We start from the raw sequence: 16,706 nt of genomic DNA, 5'->3' as shown, positions 1-16,706 counted from the left end.
ACATTTTGTATGGACAGATGCAGTTAATATCGACTTTTTAGGAGTTACTTAGAAATTTATCTCATTAATTGTCTTTTTAAATTATTTCATGACATTCATTCCATGTGGGTCGAAATGATTAGAAAACACCCAACCGAAAGAGTAAAAAAGGAAACGAAAAAAAAAAAAAAAGAAAGATCTCAGATCTTTCCTATGGTCTATGCACAAAACGCTCGGGGGAATCTCTCTGAACCGTCTAAACAAATCGAACGGTAAAGGCAATCGCAGAACATCAATCTTTAAGCCTTAATCTCGTACTTGCGGCGGAACATCTCATCCACCTCAGTCAGGTAGTAGACACCGGACTTAATGGTCTCGGTGTTACCAGTGGGCTTGAAGTCCTTCTTCAGGTGGGCGTGCTCACGGAGCTTGCACATGGCATCGTACTGAGCAGGCTCAAGGACAGTGCGGGCATTGAGGCGGTTCTGGAGGTCAAGCTTCTCAACCATGCCGGACACATCGCCGACAATCTTGGCGCTGAACATGGAGCTGGCAAGACCGGAACCGTAGCTGAACAGACCAATGCGCTTGGGCTCCTTGGGATCGAAAGTGACGTTGCTGAGCAGACTGGCCAAGCCGCCGTAAACGGTGGCAGTGTACATGTTACCACACTGGGTGGCAACCTGGAGACCGGGGTTGACACGCTCGGCGAAACGCTTCTTGGTCAGACCCATGAAGGTCTTCTCGACCACCTTGTCGGTAAGTGACTTCTCGTAGTCCAGGTCGCGGAGCTCGGGGGCAACCTCGGCGAAAGCGGGGTGCGAGGGGTTGGCCAAGTAGTCGTTGTAGAGCATACGAGCGTAGGACTTCTGGACGAGTTTGCAGGTAGGGGCGTGGAACAAAATGTAGTCAAAACGGTCCAGAGGGGACAGGGACTCGTCGGTAGCACCGTTGGTACCGTTGGTCTGGGGCTTCAGGGTCTTCTCACGGGCATCGTAGGCCTTGTAGCAGGCATCGACAGCCTCGGTGTAGCAACGAAGGGAGTAGTGACCATCCACAACGGGGTACTCGCTGGTGAGGTCAGGCTTGTAGAAATCGTAGGCGTGGGTGAGGTAGGAGGCACGGAGACCGGGCTCGAAGACGATAGGGGCATCGGGACCGATGACCATGGCAACGCAGCCAGCACCACCAGTAGGGCGGGCAGCACCAGCGGCGTACAGAGCAATATCACCGCAGACCACAACGGCATCACGGCCATCCCAGGCGGAGGACTCGAGCCAGTTGATGCTGTTGAAAACAGCGTTGGTACCACCGTAGCAGGCGTTGACATTGTCGACACCTTCAATGTTGGTGTTTCCGTGAGGAGCAAAAAGCTGCATCAGAACAGACTTCACGGACTTGGACTTGTCCAAAAGCGTCTCGGTGCCGACCTCGAGTCTTCCGACGGAGTTGGGGTCGATGTTGTATTTGTTCATGAGGGAGGAGAGGACAGTGAGGGTCATGGAGTAGATGTCTGCCGAGCAATATTAGCTGATTGATCTTGATCTCCTTTTGGAATCTGCCAGTATACATACCCTCACGATCATCACAGAAGCTCATCTTGGTCTGTCCGAGACCGATGGTGTATTTTCCAGCAGCGACGCCATCGTACTTTTCAAGCTCGACCTGGTCGACACACTGCAATTGACATATCAGTATAGATCCCAGGTGATAGAATACACATGGAATACACATTGAACACTTACCTGAGTAGGGAAATAGACCTCAATGGCCTTGATACCGATGTTTTGGGGACGAGCAGCCATGGTGGGGGGGGTATGGAGGGGCAATTTAGGAAAAAGACAAAGGTGAAGAAGGAAGATGAGGGATTAGGGATATGAAGGAGATTAAGAAGGTCAAGATTATAAGAGTTATAAGATCAAGAAAATGAGGAAGAGAGGGCAATTGATATAAGGATGAAAAGGAGTCTGTGTACTCGGTTCTACCGTGTACGATCTGTCACTTATTCCTTTTTTTTTTTCTTCCTTTTTTATCCTTTTTTTCCTCCAAGTGGGGAGATCTGCCCTTTCTCTTACTTTTTGTTATTGTTCCTTTGGGCCGGATAATTGCCTAGGCGATATTAAAACTGTAGAAGTATATGGAGTTTGGCTATGTTGTATGTTGTACAGAGGGGGATATTGTATGTGAGGCTATACCCGTTGACTCTCATGAACTACTTCCAACTTCAACACTTTGAACAAATAACAAATAACAAGTAGTGAACAGTAAATAGTAGATAGTAAGTACATCTTGACATACCTCTTTTGTCCCTGCTACGTGGCTTTTAAATAAAAATAAAATAAAAACCTCAACATCCAAGCTACGGTGTAGAACTGAGTCTGCCATCTTATCGATCTTCTGGTCTCCACAGTCTCTTCGAGGTTGTCCTTTTTGGGATCTTTTTATCTTTTTCAAAATGTCTTTATTATATCTTTGGGCTATCTCTCATTGCTTGGTGGAGCAATAAAGCAATTCTGACATTGAGTGGCATCACTTCGGAATTGGATATTTAAGAGATTTGCTTACTATAGTAGTATTCAGCATAATGTGTTCAAAGTGTTCTAATATCTCAGAAATTTCTGTCTTTCTTTTCTGTCTATCTTATTCCAGTATCCATCTTTATCTTTGATGTGGACTATGTAGTAGAATGGAGAACATCTGCATAATACTACGTTTCCGAGATATAACTATATAAACCAATACTGATCCTAGTCAGACCCCAGATCTACAACATATCTCGGACAAGTGGCATGTGTTCTGATATCTACCTGCATATGTATGTACCTAGGTAGGTAATATTGGCATAACATAACAGAATGCTCATACCCAATCTTAGATATACCTTGGAAATATCTTGGGTAATGCCATGATGTGTAATGCAGTACCGAAGTTGCCAAGCGTGGGTCACTCACACTCCGGGGTGTCTGCCTATCTCCTGTCTCTCTCTCCTATACTCCATCGAATTCTGGACATACTCCTTTATCGGCATATGATGTCGGACGTCGCTCATTTTCCTTTTTCTAACAGATCATGATCCTCCGGATCTCCGCACCCGCGTTACACCCTTGTTACAGCTCTCCGGAGCCCCGTGTCTCTCACAATGGGCGACGAGAAGTTTGACTATCAGGCTGTCCCCATCCCTTCCTATGCCGAAGCCACCGGCCAACCCTCCTCCTCTCGATCCGACCTCGGCGAAGGCACAGATGTTGAACGACAAGGGCTACTCGGTCGCGATCATGCCTCCACCCGCGGCTACCATCCGCCAACCGTCGAATCGGCGCGCACCAGTCTCGATGACCTGGAATCGTTGACCTCACGTTCAGACCGAGAGTCGGTGGAGGAACTACGACAGGAACTGGATCAGATGGACGTGGATGATTCGGCGTCGGCTCCCTTGGCCGGCAGACACGCCCCTCTACGGCATCGTTTCTCCAAGCAGCTGTCGAGTCTGAGTCGTACCCTGTCCGCTATACAACGACCCTTCCAACGATATATGCCTAGTATGCCCAGTATGCCCAGCTTCCGCTTCACGATAAACCTCAGTGACACGAGGGCACGCTTAAAAGATCATGGGTGCATCATGCTTCTCCGAGTGTTCGCTCTTTTACTGGTGGTCACCCTAGTGTATGTGTTCTTCATCGCAGATGTCTTCAATATCAACAGTCGCATGGCCATGGGTCAGTCCTACAGCGCCGCCTCCGTCGAGAACTTCATCCAAGGTCACATCAACGAAACCAATATCGCCGAAAACTTGCGACGAGTCACCAACTACACCCACATAGCTGGCACGGAAGGCAGCTTTGCGCTGTCAAAATTGATCGAACAAGAGTTCCAGAACGCAGGGTTTGATGAGGTGTCGCGGGAGGAATTCCAGGTCTACCTCAACTATCCACGCAAGGATGGGAGGCGAGTCGCAATCATCGATCCACCCGGTCTAGCTTGGGAGGCGAAACTCGAAGAGGAGAACGCCAAGGACCTGGTCTTTCATGGGCATTCGAAATCTGGCAACGTTACTGGGCATCTGGTGTATGCTAACTTCGGATCCCGGGAAGATTTCAAGTTGCTCGCAGACAAAGGAATTTCACTGGATGGCTCGATTGCCTTGGTCCGTTATTATGGGACCGAAGCCGACCGCGCACTGAAAATCAAGGCCGCTGAATTGGCCGGGGCTGCCGGCTGTATCATCTACTCTGATCCTTCTCAGGACGGATTTGTCAAAGGCCCGACCTTCCCCGAAGGGCGGTACATGCCAAGCGACGGCGTGCAAAGGGGCGGTGTCAGTATGATGTCGCAGGTAGTTGGCGATGTTCTCAGCCCTGGATGGGCATCCACGCCGGGAGAAAATCATCGTCTATCTCCGGAGGAGAGCACCGGCCTACCCAAGATTCCCAGTCTCCCACTAGCTTGGCGTGATGCACAGATACTGTTGCAGGGCCTCAAAGGCCACGGCTCCAAAGTGCCAAAGGCGTGGGTGGGCGGTGTTCCTGATGTAGAGTGGTGGACTGGTAACCAGGACTCCCCGACCGTTCATCTGATGAACCTGCAAGATGAAGTAGAGCGGCAACCTATCTACAACATCCACGGCAGGATCATCGGAATGGACGAGCGTGATAAGAAGATTATTGTTGGCAACCACCGAGATTCGTGGTGCATGGGAAGTGTTGACCCTGGAAGTGGCACTGCTACTTTCCTAGAGATTGTACGAGCCTTTGGCGAGTTGCTCACCTACGGATGGCGGCCGCTTCGCACCATTGAGTTTGTCAGTTGGGACGCAGAGGAGTACAATTTGATCGGGTCAACAGAATATGTCGAAAAGGAGGTCGACGATCTTCGCGCAAACGCGTTTGCCTACCTGAATGTCGACGTGGGCGTTGCTGGGCCCGATTTCCGTGTGTCTGCGTCGCCCGTTTTTGAGCGCACCGTGCTGCAGGTTCTGGGTCGTATATCAGACCCATATGCGAACGCGACATTGAAAGATCTTTGGGATAAAAAGGGCTCAAAGATCACCCCACTTGGCGCTGGAAGCGATTATGTTGCATTCCAGGATATCGCTGGTACCTCGAGCATTGACTTCGGATTTGAGGGCGAACCCTATCCATACCACAGCTGCTACGAAACATACGACTGGATGGTCAAATTTGCTGACCCCGATTTCCAATACCACAAAATCCTGGCTCAATTCTGGGGCCTTCTCCTCCTTGACCTTTCGGAGAACCCCATGCTGCCATTTGACCTGGAAGTGTACGGTGACTCCATTGGCGGATGGGTCAAAGACTTGGACAAATTTGCCAAATCAAAGAAGGCCGAGGTGGACATGGAACCCATGTTCAAGGCTGCGGCGGAGATGAAAGCCAATGCAGTTACATTCCAGTCCTGGAACAAGATCTGGCACGATACTGTATGGGGAATGGGTGGGTATGAAAGCAACATCATGGCGGTCCAGCGGGTTAACCATAATGCTCGAATGGCTGCCTTTGACACAAACCTTCTTGACCTTGAAGAAGGCGGAGGTGTAAGTTAATGTTCTTCTTGAACTAATCCGCAACCCTAGCTAACGGCTTGTACAGATCCCCAACCGCACACAATTCCGACACGTCATATTTGGCCCGGAGCTGTGGTCTGGCTATGACGCCTCGATTTTCCCTGCCATCCGCGACAGCATTAACACGGGAAATTGGACATTGACCCAATATTGGATCGATCGGGTCGCCAACACTATCCACCACGCCAGCGACAAGCTGCTCCACTAATGTATTCTAGCTTCCAGCCGTTTTCTTATTTGTCGTTGTTCTCAGCCATGCTTCGTCCGTGCTTATCGGATTGATTCCTTTGTCACGTTCTAAACGAGGACTGTACAGCCCGACGCCCTGCCACGTGGTTGTCGGGATACCTCTTTACCTGCATTTTGGGAACTTGTTTTATGCCCGTCATATACCACGCATGTCTTGAGCTCATACTGGACTTAGCAGATTCTTCTGTCGATTCTTGGTTGCGTCCCCGCCCGCTTTTCTTGATGTATCTAGCTTCTCATCCTTGTCCCGAGGGACCGGCGTTCATATGGGGATATATCACATTTCGTATCTAGTTTCTAAGAGGGTTCCAAACCTGCCAAGTCCACATGGTTTGCTTGATCCAAGTGCTCCATCCTTAGGGTAGGTAGTACTTAATTTTCCAAAAGGAAATATTTGACTAGCTGTATACACTCGGAACGCCCAGGTAATGATGTTGGAACCTGCTTTCTGTCTAGGGAGGGTAGGCGCACAGGCCAAGGTCTCATTGATGCTCTTCAAACTCGTTTCAAGGCCCCATCGATCTCAACGTAGCTCTCCACGTTCCTGGGATTCCGGCGGAGGCTGTCAATGTAGGCTCTGGTCAAGGGTCGAGGAGCATTGGGTGGAGCAAACTGGCATTGTTCAAAATGTACAGCGGTCTTCTTGATAGATATGATAATCACTATGCGTACTTCTCTATCAGAGACTCCGAACCACCATCTAGCATCTTGATGTAGTCTTGGCAGGCTCTCAGATACGCCCGTTTCAATAACCACGGTGGGCCATTGCAAGCTGGTGCTAGACGGCTAACGTGTAGAGGGGCTGAACACTTGGTCTCCCTCTTTGTCCCGCAATAGAGATTCGTATCGCGTGGCTCCACCCCAACGATATCGCTTATTTAGTCCTATGCTATACAGTCGCTCGGAGATACGGGGGCTTATTTTGAGGAGAACAAGGAACTGGTTGCCGTTCTCTTCCTCGTCCTTTTCAACTGTCTCTGCGATCTTCTCAGCTTCGAGCTGAACATGTTTCAGGCGGCTGAATATGCGAGTTACGACACTCAGATGGGAGCCTACCAAATCACCTGGAACTTTTCTTCAACAGTCTTTCTCCATTGGCGTTCATAACTGCGCGCGGAATTGCCGGATATTGGATTGCATTAATACTAAGCCAGAAAGCCTACCTAGTATGATGCCGGAACGCATGTCTGGAACAAGGTATTGGAGAATTCGAAGACGAAGCTAACTCGGTCTCAAGTCTGGTTTATGCCCGGCACTGAGTTGTCATCATCCGGTAACGCATCAAGAGTCTTGGGACCCTCAGACCTCACGTCAGTGAATTCAGTCCCCGCATCAGACGTCTCCGATTCAGCCATAGGACCTGCCGGCTCGGAAGAGTGCTTTGGAATCATGTGGGGCGAAGGGGGATCACGAGCAACCCCGTGGTTCATGTTTCAGGCGGTGGTTGAAGTCGTCGCCGGTCTTCCCAGCCCGTAAAAGCATAAGCAGGCCTTCGCTGAGATGGCTGATATCGATGCCGAGGGCACATGGAGTATGTTTGGGAATTCTCGGCTATACTGTTGCATCGCTGTCCATCTCTCAACCTCAACTGCAACGTCCCTCTCCGGAGGGAAGGGATCGTCTTGTGTTTCGAGAAATTCTCGCAGAACTGAGGATAGAACCGCTCTCCGTTGACCCCAAAGCCTAGACAGGGCCTGCGTACTGATACGTACGCTTTGTTACCATTAAGGGAGTAATGGACCAATGTTAGATTGATATAGTTGGGTGGAGATGAAAAGGAAGATAGTTGAGATAATAAATGAAAAGAGAGGGAGAGGGAGAGGGAGAGAAGGCCGGGGGGGGGGGGGAGAGATCGAGATGACAGTATTATATTAGAAAGTGAGAGTAGTGAGAGTATGTAGTGAGATAGTGAGAGTCTCGACGACAGCTCTCGGACCAAAATCGACGTTTTATTACCTGGAGGCCTAGGTATCTATCCGCACCTTGTCATCTTTGCCTGGGTTTCGTATTGGCCGACTCTACGCCGGGCTCATTGGAATGCAAATTCTCAAGTACAATATGGCGTAGTCTCTAAGGATGTGCTGGGTTGTGTGTTGGCAACAAGATCCGATCAGATAGCCCGATTATAGACTATAGGGCTGCAGAAGTGCTTTCCTCATATGTTGCATGGGGTTGCTAGAAATCGTGACACGTAGGTGGCTATGCTTCCTTTTCAGACCGTCGGGGACTTTGCCGAGTATGAGGCTAGCAGGAAGCTCCTGTCCTTGTCCATTTCTGGCATAAGATGAAGTGAGAAAGAACGGGATCGAAACAAAACGCGAAAGTTCATGGCAATGTACGAAAGTCAAGTAGACCAGGTGCGAAAACTGAGAGTGAAGGTGAAGAAAAAAGAAGGTGCTACAGAAGAGCAGCCAATACCTAATAGGGCAGCACCTGTGGGCACATCCATGGATGCTATAGATGATGCCATAAGCCAATTGAAGAGGCCATTCATGTATCTATACATACCTATATTGTGGGAATTACTCACTATAATTGTAGGTAATAGGGAATTGGTAATTGGTCACTGCCGTAATTGCAGTAGGTCAACTAGATAGGCGGCAGAGAAGGCTCAATCGCCAACAACGACGGATGATCCGCCAAACTCTGCCAAAACCCAGCCTCGAAATCCCACAGATCCTGGCTCAATAACGCCCACTCATCATTCCCCTCGACCCCGGCCACTTCAGACAAAGGCGGGTCTGAATGAGTCGAGTCCAGAAAACGCTGTATAGTCCGCGTGGCCTTAGAAAGCAGCGCGTAATTCGGATCTCCGGCTTTGACAATCGTTCCGATCTGCACCTCCGCTACAAATACACTGAGATCTTGTAATGACCGTGTCCGGTGCGCTCGCGGCATGTGCTGTTTCAACATGGCCAGAAGCATTATCCCGGCAGCGGGGAGACCGTAGTACGCAACCTGGTTAGCACGCATGTTAGTCGATTGCCTGCAAGTTGGGGGTTTACAGACAGAGTATCAAATAAATTGTATACCTTCCAAATGAGACCCGTCCCAGAATTAGTGAGCTGATCCCGCAGCAAAATAATCTCCACAACGAGTGTGAGCATCTGACCCGCCGTCTCGATAATAGGCAGATCGGGCTCGGTCGGTGATTTAAGAAGCAGGAGACGAAGCAAGAACAGCACATGCAAGTGGTGCAGTCGTACACCGGCGACAAAATCTCGCTCAAATGGTCCTTGCGTGCATTTCTTCAGACTGCTCTCTAGTCGGAAGTGGGCTGGCAGGTGTTGCCACTGCGTCTCTGCTTGGCATTGTATTACGCTGTACCATTTCTTGATTAGCTATATTTCCATTTAGATACGCGGTGCGGAAACTTCTTTTTGCATACCTTGCTCGTTGTGCACATGATGGATCATGCTTGTCCTGAAGAAGCTCCCAGATCTCCTCCTTCAGCGATGCGCACAGGGCAGACCATCGCGTATCAGCCCGGTACCCAGCCTCCGCGTCCAGGGTCCATTCTGCTGAGCCTTCTTCTGCGTTCCGACAGGATGGGATCTGGAAGTGGCAGAAGCGTTTGTTCATTCGTGGTGGGCGGCCGAGGAATATTGCTATGTTCTTGTCTGCGGAGTAGATACGCGCGAACGCTGTTTTGCGCAGTTCCTTGAGGAATGGCGGGAGACCTGTCTTGATTTCGATGTTTTCGTGGTAGCCTAGGGCAAACGTGGAAGATATTGCGTCGCCTAGTTTGCGCCAGGAATGGTAGCCTTCGCCTGGTTAATATATGGCCAAGTAGAAGCAGTAATCGCGATGGATGGCTAGTAACTAACTCTGATCTCCATCCACGTATGAATGTACGATAAAGTTCTCGTATTGCATGATCAGCTGTAGATCATTCAGGCAATCTAAGGAGAGGGATATCTCCAATGCGAAGTCACAAAGTTTGGTGCATAGCCTCCGGAGTGAGTACTGCTCTTGCTCGGTGGTATATAGGGATGGAAAGAACGCGATGTCAGTCGTCGCTCGACTGACAGCGGCAAAGAATATTCCTAGCGTCTCCCAACGAGAATTGTGGTCTAGAAATTGAGCTGAGAAAGCAGCGAGGTCAGAGGTATCATTAAAGTGCAGCGGTTGGGCCGAGTTCTGCAAGAGGCGTCGTGCATAGACCAGATGCCAGTTGTCGTCGTGGTAGGTGAACAACTGGCTCACACTCTGGGCACATTGGTCAACGAAAGGCTCTGCCAGGGCCAGGTTGGCTCCTTTAGCTAGCCAGAACATGACGAGGTCTTTCATGGCGGACAACTTGTATGTTGTTAAGAGATGTTTGAGGATATCTGCGCCTTGTAGGACGAGATGGTTGTCCCCAAATAAGTCCGAGTGCAGATCCTCTGGTACTGTTTGATGACTACCGTGGCCATGGTCTCCGTCCGGAGTGATATGCTTGAATATAGCTGCATGGCTAGACGACCCTAGATACCCAGGGTTTGGGTATGGATTACGTCTTGGATTAAATGACGGCGGTTCATCTGGAGAACCAAGGCTGCAAACCTATCGTTAGCCAGTTCGGACGCAATCTAGGCAAGTATGAAACTGACCTTTGCTTCTCGGCTCTTTTCCGCTTAAAGGGCGTAGTCCTGTAGATGCAAATCCCCTTGCTAGCACTGCAACGCGTGCAAACGGGTAGTTGATGGTCGCATGCCAGTTTAGCCTTTCTACAGGCCTCACAGGCAGCCAGACGCGACATAGCTGGTGTGGCGGAGTTTCGCCCGGTAGTGGAGATAAAAAGAGTGAAGTCGGCTAACAACGGCGAGATCGGAGAGTCGGAGAATCGGCGTGTCGGCGATAAGATGCGGGGATCCATCTATAAATACTCGGCTTTCTTCTTCTCCAACTTTGAATATCACATTCATCATGACTCAAGATATAAAGCTCGCAGACTACCTGTTTATCCGGTTGCGCCAGCTGGGCGTCGACTCCATGTTTGGCGTCCCTGGTGACTACAACCTTCGCCTATTGGATTTCGTTACCCCCGCCGGCCTGCACTGGGTGGGCAACTGCAATGAACTCAATGCCGCCTATGCGGCAGATGGATATGGTCGCATTAAAGGCCTGTCTGCGCTGATCACTACCTATGGCGTTGGTGAGCTGTCCGCTATCAACGGTATTGCAGGTGCCTATGCCGAGAACACCCCTGTATTACATATTGTCGGGACTCCACCACGCCCGCTTCAGAGTGCGCGCACGTTTATGCACCACACTTTCTCAGATGGCGACTACCGTCGGTTTGCGAACATGTCGACGCATGTCACTGCAGCCCAAGCGAGGCTGGAAGATGCTACCACAGCACCGGAAAGGATCGACTATATCCTGCGCCAGGCGTTGATCCACAACCGTCCGGTCTACCTCGAATTCCCCGATGATATGCCCGATGTGCTGGTGTCGGCTACAAATTTGGAAACAAAGATTTGCATCCCCCAACCACCAAGCTCTACCCAAGAGCCCCAGGTGTTGGCTCGCATCTTGGAGAGAGTGTACAGCGCCAAGCGTCCATTCATCTTCGTGGACGGAGAAAGCACAGGCCTCGGTATTGTCGACCAGCTTGATGCCCTGATCAAAGCAACGAACTGGCCCACATGGACAACCGTGTACGGCAAGGGCCTAGTCAACGAGCAGCTGCCAAATGTGTACGGATTGTACGCGGCAGCCTTTGGCGACAAGCCAGCGCAGGAGTACTTCGAGCAAGCAGATCTGATCTTAACATTCGGACCACACAACAGCGATACCAACACCTATTTCTACACGACAATCCCAAAGCCCGCAGTGGCAATCACATTCTCGGGTAGCACCGTTCAAATCGAGCATGATACTTACCGCGACCTGTCCGCCCGCAACATTCTATCAAAGCTACTCCAGAGCCTCGACCCCGCGCGCCTAGTCAAGGCCACCGGACCCCCAAAACAAGAAACCACATTGGCCAACATCCAGAACACAGACCCAATCGCGCAAAACAACTTCTACCGCCTGGTAAACCCGCTCTTCCGCGAGGGCGACATAATCCTCACCGAGACAGGCACCGCCGCACACGGCGGCCGGAACTTCAAACTGCCTGCGAAATCCCGCATCTTCGGCGCGGTGACCTGGCTCTCGATTGGATTCATGCTCCCGGCAACACTAGGCACAGCGCTAGCGCAGCGCGAACACAACAAAGGCACAGAAAGCAAGAGCCAGACTATTCTATTCATCGGCGATGGGAGTCTGCAGATGACAGCCCAGGAGATCAGCGTGATGATCCGCGAGAAGCTGAACATTATCATTTTCATCATCAATAACGACGGGTATACCATTGAGCGGGTGATCCACGGGCGCAAGCAGGTGTACAATGATGTGCCGTTCTGGAGACATGCGCAGGCGCTGAACTATTTCGGGGCTGATGAAGAACATGCGGCGAATAATACTTTCACAGCGAGGACTTGTGGCGAGTTGAAGGATGTTTTAGCTAATGAGCGGATTCAGAATGGGTCTGGGGTGAGGCTTGTTGAAGTTTTAATGGGTAGGGAGGATGTACAGGGGGCTTTACTGTATCTACTGAACAAGCAGCTTGATCAGGAGAAGGAGACTGAGCAGTAGAAGCAGATTTAGAACGAGAGGAAAGATCACTTGTTACAATAAATTATGTATATGTTTTACTACGGTTCCCTTAGATGGCAATTTTGATGAAGTAGAATGATGTCTTACTATGATTATTGCGTGTCTCGCTCCTAGTACACGAGATGAGAAATCCTTGGAAGAACAAAATCAGGCTAAGTGAACGCCGGTTCCCTATGCTCCAGATCCGCCATGCACACAGTTATGTGAAATTAGAAGAAACAAAGAAGAAGAAAAAAGAGGAATGAGCCGAAACATCTCAAAACAGACATCTGCTCGAACATCTCACCGGGAGTCTATAATCGATCTTGTGTTGCTGAGAGGGATTCCTCTCATTTCGGATTTTGGTTATTTGCGAAAGCTTTCAACCCCCAGGGTTGGGGTTTCCACCATGCGATCGCTGGGGACGCCCTCGTCGCGACGACGGGCGAAAAAGCTATCGCATTCAGACACAATGTGTGCCCATTCCGCCAGGGCGCGGCCTGCATACTTGCTAGACACAAGATGGTCGTAAGAAGGCTGGGAAGGAAGTTCGGGTAAGGGGGAGTTCTTGGTTGTAGGCGTTCGTGGCCAGGTATCTGAGGTAGGCTGTGTGGGAGTATCTTGATCGTTGGTGAGACTGTCTGGTTGTTGTTCATCATTCTCAAAGTCGGATTGTCCGAGATTCTCTGATGCCGTGTCATAGTCCGACTTGTCGGGAGAACGCCGATGTTCGACGTGCAATTGGGATGCGACGGGGAGACAAGGGGTGAAAAGACGTTTGTTCTTGGTTGGCCATTGCGGGCGATCCATCCATTCCAAGGAGAACTTGAAAAAGAATGGCTGGTGGGGAGCTTTGGGGCGGATGATTTCGTCCATACCGTTGATCGCAGTTTGTTCGTGGTCATCCATACATTTGGTATCCGCAGTCATTGTTGAATCTGATACGGCATTCTCGGAGTCATCAGAACTGCTGCTGCTGATGCCATCGCCCGAACGTGTGTTCGAAGAACTGCCAAACATAGCCTTGAGGATTCCCCACCGTCTTTTAGATGGTTGACCATCCGAGCCATTGGAGTCGGAAGATCCAGTTCGACGGTGTGATGTGAGTTGGTCCGAAGGAACGGGTGGTACGACTCGGTCGAAGCTGACGAAAAGATTGGCAGGAGACAGTTGGTTTTCACATCGGATAATGATGATTCTTCGTCCGGGAGCTGGTGTACAGGGAGCAGAGGACAGAGGAGCTGTCATACCTTCTTCGGCCTTGGATTGGAACCCGATGTAATACTCCCAGACTCGTAGGAGTCGATCTGAAAGGATTTCATAGACGTTGGAGTCAAGTGATGAGGGTTCAGTATTAAACCGTCCGACCCTCCAACACAACAAACGATGGAAATAGGCTCGCACCATTGGACTCCAGTGATTGAAGTAGTGGTAGAATACCGGCTCATGCAACAAGAAGTCCAGACAGATAGATGCTTTTCTTTCTTCTGTAGCGGTCCAGGTACCCCAGATGCAGAAGAGGAAAGAAAACACTCGCACCTCAGTGAGCGAATTGTGGCTCTGCATCATTTGGCGACAAACATCGAGCCAAAAGCCCCAATCAAACAATTCCGTTTCAATCGACTGGGCGTAACGTGTGACGATTGGAATGACCTCCTCAAGGAAGTCACACAACAAGAAGCACGCGTTATGATCAAAGAGAGACATTTTCTGCGCTGCAGCTTTAATTATGCCGCAAAATGACTCGGCAAACAGTAAGCGAGCACGATTCGGTTCGACGGATGATTCGGACAGGAGGTCTCGGAGAAGGATAATCAGACGGTTCTCTGCCATCGACCGATGAGTGTTGCTGCCACTTCGGAGATGCTGAGTGGAGGCAGAAGCATCCGGCGACTCGATGAAATCATCAAAGGTGATTGCAGCAGCTGTATGAGGGTTGTCTGACCCCTGTTGTGCTGATTGCTTGTAGATCGTGTCCTCTAGAACGAGCAGGACTTGCGCGTGAACCATCAATAGACCAGGTGCTAATATCCGCTTCGCCTTTTCAGTCCCCGGGGGCAAATACTCAGCATACAGAATATGAATGTATTTGACGAAGACATAGAAGAGATCCGTGTCACGGCCAGCCCATCTTGCGATCCACGGGCGGTTCCAATTAATAGAGGTGGTGTTCAAGGGTAGTTCGGGTTTCTGGCGCAGATATCGCAACAGAGGTGCCTGTGAGTGAAACGCCAAGGGACGGAGAGCTGGAGGAAAGCACGCAGCGAGTTCTTGTGTGTATACACGCATATTTCCAGTACGTGACTCAGCTGATTCTGACAAGATGCGTCGGTACATATTGGGAGGCGTGCTCCACAGGCGGACCAGGGTCTCGGACACCCCAGGGCAGAAGAAAAAGGCATATGCGCAAACCTTGCCGCAAAAAGCGACCAGGCTAGCTGGTGCGTGCCTCATGGACATTCGTTCGACCACAAATGCCATTTGAGAGAGCAGATTCTGGATAAAGATGTTTCGGATGTTGTGATGAATCGATTCGACCAGGAAATCCGAACCCGAGGAGCCTGACCCATCCGATGTTTCCGACACTGAAGTTGATGCATACTTTAATGATTCTGTAGGTCCGCTACCATTCTGCGCCATGGGGAAGGGGATGCGCCATTCCGGTCGAGCCATGATTCCCACGACAGCTTCCAGAAACACTGGTCTGTCGGTTCCCGAGATTGACTGGTTATTCTTACCATTGAGCATCTCCAGCATTCCAATCCACCATTTATTGAGAATGTTAACTCGACGATCTAGGTCTTCTGGCCTGAGATTCTTGCATGATGCGTGGAGATGGTGGCGGCTGAGAAAAGGGAGGAGCGAGGTGCGGATGACGTTGGCTTTCAACGAGCTAGATTTGGCTTGAAACCTGTTCTCTGGTCAGCAATTGTGACGCGAATGGCTTAAGCGATTGCACATACTTTTGGAAATCCGCCTCCAGGCCACGGAAGATACCCCAAAGCTCGTCCTTTTTCCGTGCATGATGGGTGCCTGCATTCGCATACGCGGCAGCAGTTTCTGCAGCTCCCTTGGGCATTGGTGGTAAGACCGGGGTCGAAACGGAGAGTGACGCTGTGAACTTTTCGAATGAGGACCGGTGCCGTAGCGAATTACCAGATGGACTGCTTGGAGAGCCGGGGCTGTCTTCGGGGCCCTTGGCCACAACAGCCAGCATCGGCCGGCGCGGACGTTTGTAGAGGATCGTTCGCCTGCGGGACGGTTGTATCTGATCGTCTTCTGTTTTTCGACCGGTCGATCGACTTGGGGATTGAGAATCTTGCTGTTTGGACCTTTTCGCTGACGGGGACGGAGATCGGGAGGAAGAGCCCCATGGTTTCCTTGCAAGGCTGACTATTCTTCCAGACATTGACCGGCTCTTGGATGGCCTCGCAGCGGGCTCGGGAGCCCTAGTCTCGGGCACAAATGAATCCGTGTCCTTCAGATCCTCTGATGACGATAATGTGAATTGTGAGACGGAGGCCTGCTTCGACTTGTCCTTGGAACGAAGAGAGGTTCGGCGGAGAATGTCCTTCCCCGCAGCCACGGTCTCCTTTGTCGGTGATTCTGCCAATGTCGGAACAGCATAATCAGAAAATGTACGTCTTAAGCTGGATTCTGTCGCTGTTTGACTGGGAAGATCGGTATAGCTGGCGGCACGAGAGAGCTCGGGGTTCTGGTCATCGTTCGTCTCGGGTGAGGGCGGAGACATTGTCTAAAGGATAAAGGGAGGGCAGATCGGTTATTGAGGGGATTTCTTGGTCATTTCCCCGTAAATCTCGGGATTCTGAGCGTAGAAGAGACCAGCTCCTCTGTGCACCAGGAGGTTCCAGGTCGAAGTGGTCAGGCGCGCTGCATCTGGGGAAGGGCAAACAAAGCACAGTAACAATGCTGAAATGTCAATTTTGAGAGGAAATCAGGGATCAAGAGAAGGAGAAAGAACGGGAGAAAAAAAAGCAGTAATATCCAGCCCTGGAGGACTAACGGAGTTTCGGGGGTGGATCGATCGTCTATGCAGCCGCTTAGGTAGAAGGGCGCCACTCTGATTCAGCAAGTGATCGGCGGGGGAATCTCCCCCAAGGGCGTCTGCACAAGGGTCCGACAAAAGGGTGGGGTGATTCAAGAAGTGAGGGAGAAGAAGGAAAAAGAAGAGAAATTGAAATACATATATGTAGTTCCAAGGGGGGGCCCGAAGTTTACAAAATACTGGATTTGTTCATTTTGTTCATTTTGC

General features: G+C 50.5%; 7 protein-coding genes across 7 annotated transcripts; 2 read left to right on the top strand and 5 right to left on the bottom strand.

Annotated features, from left to right (window-relative positions):
* Positions 1-278: 278 nt before the first annotated feature.
* Positions 279-1,784, bottom strand: erg13 (hydroxymethylglutaryl-CoA synthase; the record flags this gene model as incomplete). The annotated part of the gene is made up of 3 exons (XM_002561944.1): positions 279-1,492; positions 1,554-1,656; positions 1,725-1,784. The coding sequence occupies 3 exons, from the start codon at positions 1,782-1,784 to the stop codon at positions 279-281; spliced, it is 1,377 nt and encodes a 458-aa protein (XP_002561990.1).
* Positions 1,785-3,118: 1,334 nt separating this feature from the next.
* Positions 3,119-5,768, top strand: N7525_000833 (M28 family metallopeptidase; the record flags this gene model as incomplete). The annotated part of the gene is made up of 2 exons (XM_002561945.1): positions 3,119-5,530; positions 5,586-5,768. 2 exons carry the CDS (start codon positions 3,119-3,121, stop codon positions 5,766-5,768), a joined length of 2,595 nt encoding a protein of 864 aa, XP_002561991.1.
* A 536-nt stretch (positions 5,769-6,304) lies between these two features.
* Positions 6,305-6,994, bottom strand: N7525_000832 (uncharacterized protein; the record flags this gene model as incomplete). Its single annotated transcript, XM_061211686.1, has 3 exons — positions 6,305-6,595; positions 6,620-6,873; positions 6,973-6,994. The coding sequence occupies 3 exons, from the start codon at positions 6,992-6,994 to the stop codon at positions 6,305-6,307; spliced, it is 567 nt and encodes a 188-aa protein (XP_061070912.1).
* Positions 6,995-7,041: 47 nt separating this feature from the next.
* N7525_000831 (uncharacterized protein) lies at positions 7,042-7,239 on the bottom strand (the record flags this gene model as incomplete). Its single annotated transcript, XM_061211685.1, has 1 exon — positions 7,042-7,239. The coding sequence occupies one exon, from the start codon at positions 7,237-7,239 to the stop codon at positions 7,042-7,044; it is 198 nt and encodes a 65-aa protein (XP_061070911.1).
* Positions 7,240-8,398: 1,159 nt separating this feature from the next.
* Positions 8,399-10,550, bottom strand: N7525_000830 (uncharacterized protein; the record flags this gene model as incomplete). Its single annotated transcript, XM_002561946.1, has 5 exons — positions 8,399-8,767; positions 8,842-9,130; positions 9,198-9,579; positions 9,637-10,346; positions 10,402-10,550. 5 exons carry the CDS (start codon positions 10,548-10,550, stop codon positions 8,399-8,401), a joined length of 1,899 nt encoding a protein of 632 aa, XP_002561992.1.
* A 167-nt stretch (positions 10,551-10,717) lies between these two features.
* On the top strand, positions 10,718-12,433 carry N7525_000829 (alpha-keto acid decarboxylase family protein; the record flags this gene model as incomplete). The annotated part of the gene is made up of 1 exon (XM_002561947.1): positions 10,718-12,433. The coding sequence occupies one exon, from the start codon at positions 10,718-10,720 to the stop codon at positions 12,431-12,433; it is 1,716 nt and encodes a 571-aa protein (XP_002561993.1).
* A 366-nt stretch (positions 12,434-12,799) lies between these two features.
* Positions 12,800-16,184, bottom strand: N7525_000828 (DUF1765 domain-containing protein; the record flags this gene model as incomplete). Its single annotated transcript, XM_002561948.1, has 2 exons — positions 12,800-15,344; positions 15,397-16,184. 2 exons carry the CDS (start codon positions 16,182-16,184, stop codon positions 12,800-12,802), a joined length of 3,333 nt encoding a protein of 1,110 aa, XP_002561994.1.
* Positions 16,185-16,706: the final 522 nt, after the last annotated feature.

Source organism: Penicillium rubens (assembly GCF_028828025.1).
Source record: "Penicillium rubens strain IBT 27055 chromosome Unknown utg000001l_segment0_segment0, whole genome shotgun sequence".
NCBI lineage: Eukaryota > Fungi > Ascomycota > Eurotiomycetes > Eurotiales > Aspergillaceae > Penicillium > Penicillium rubens.
This window is presented reverse-complemented; position numbering and strand designations above follow the sequence as displayed.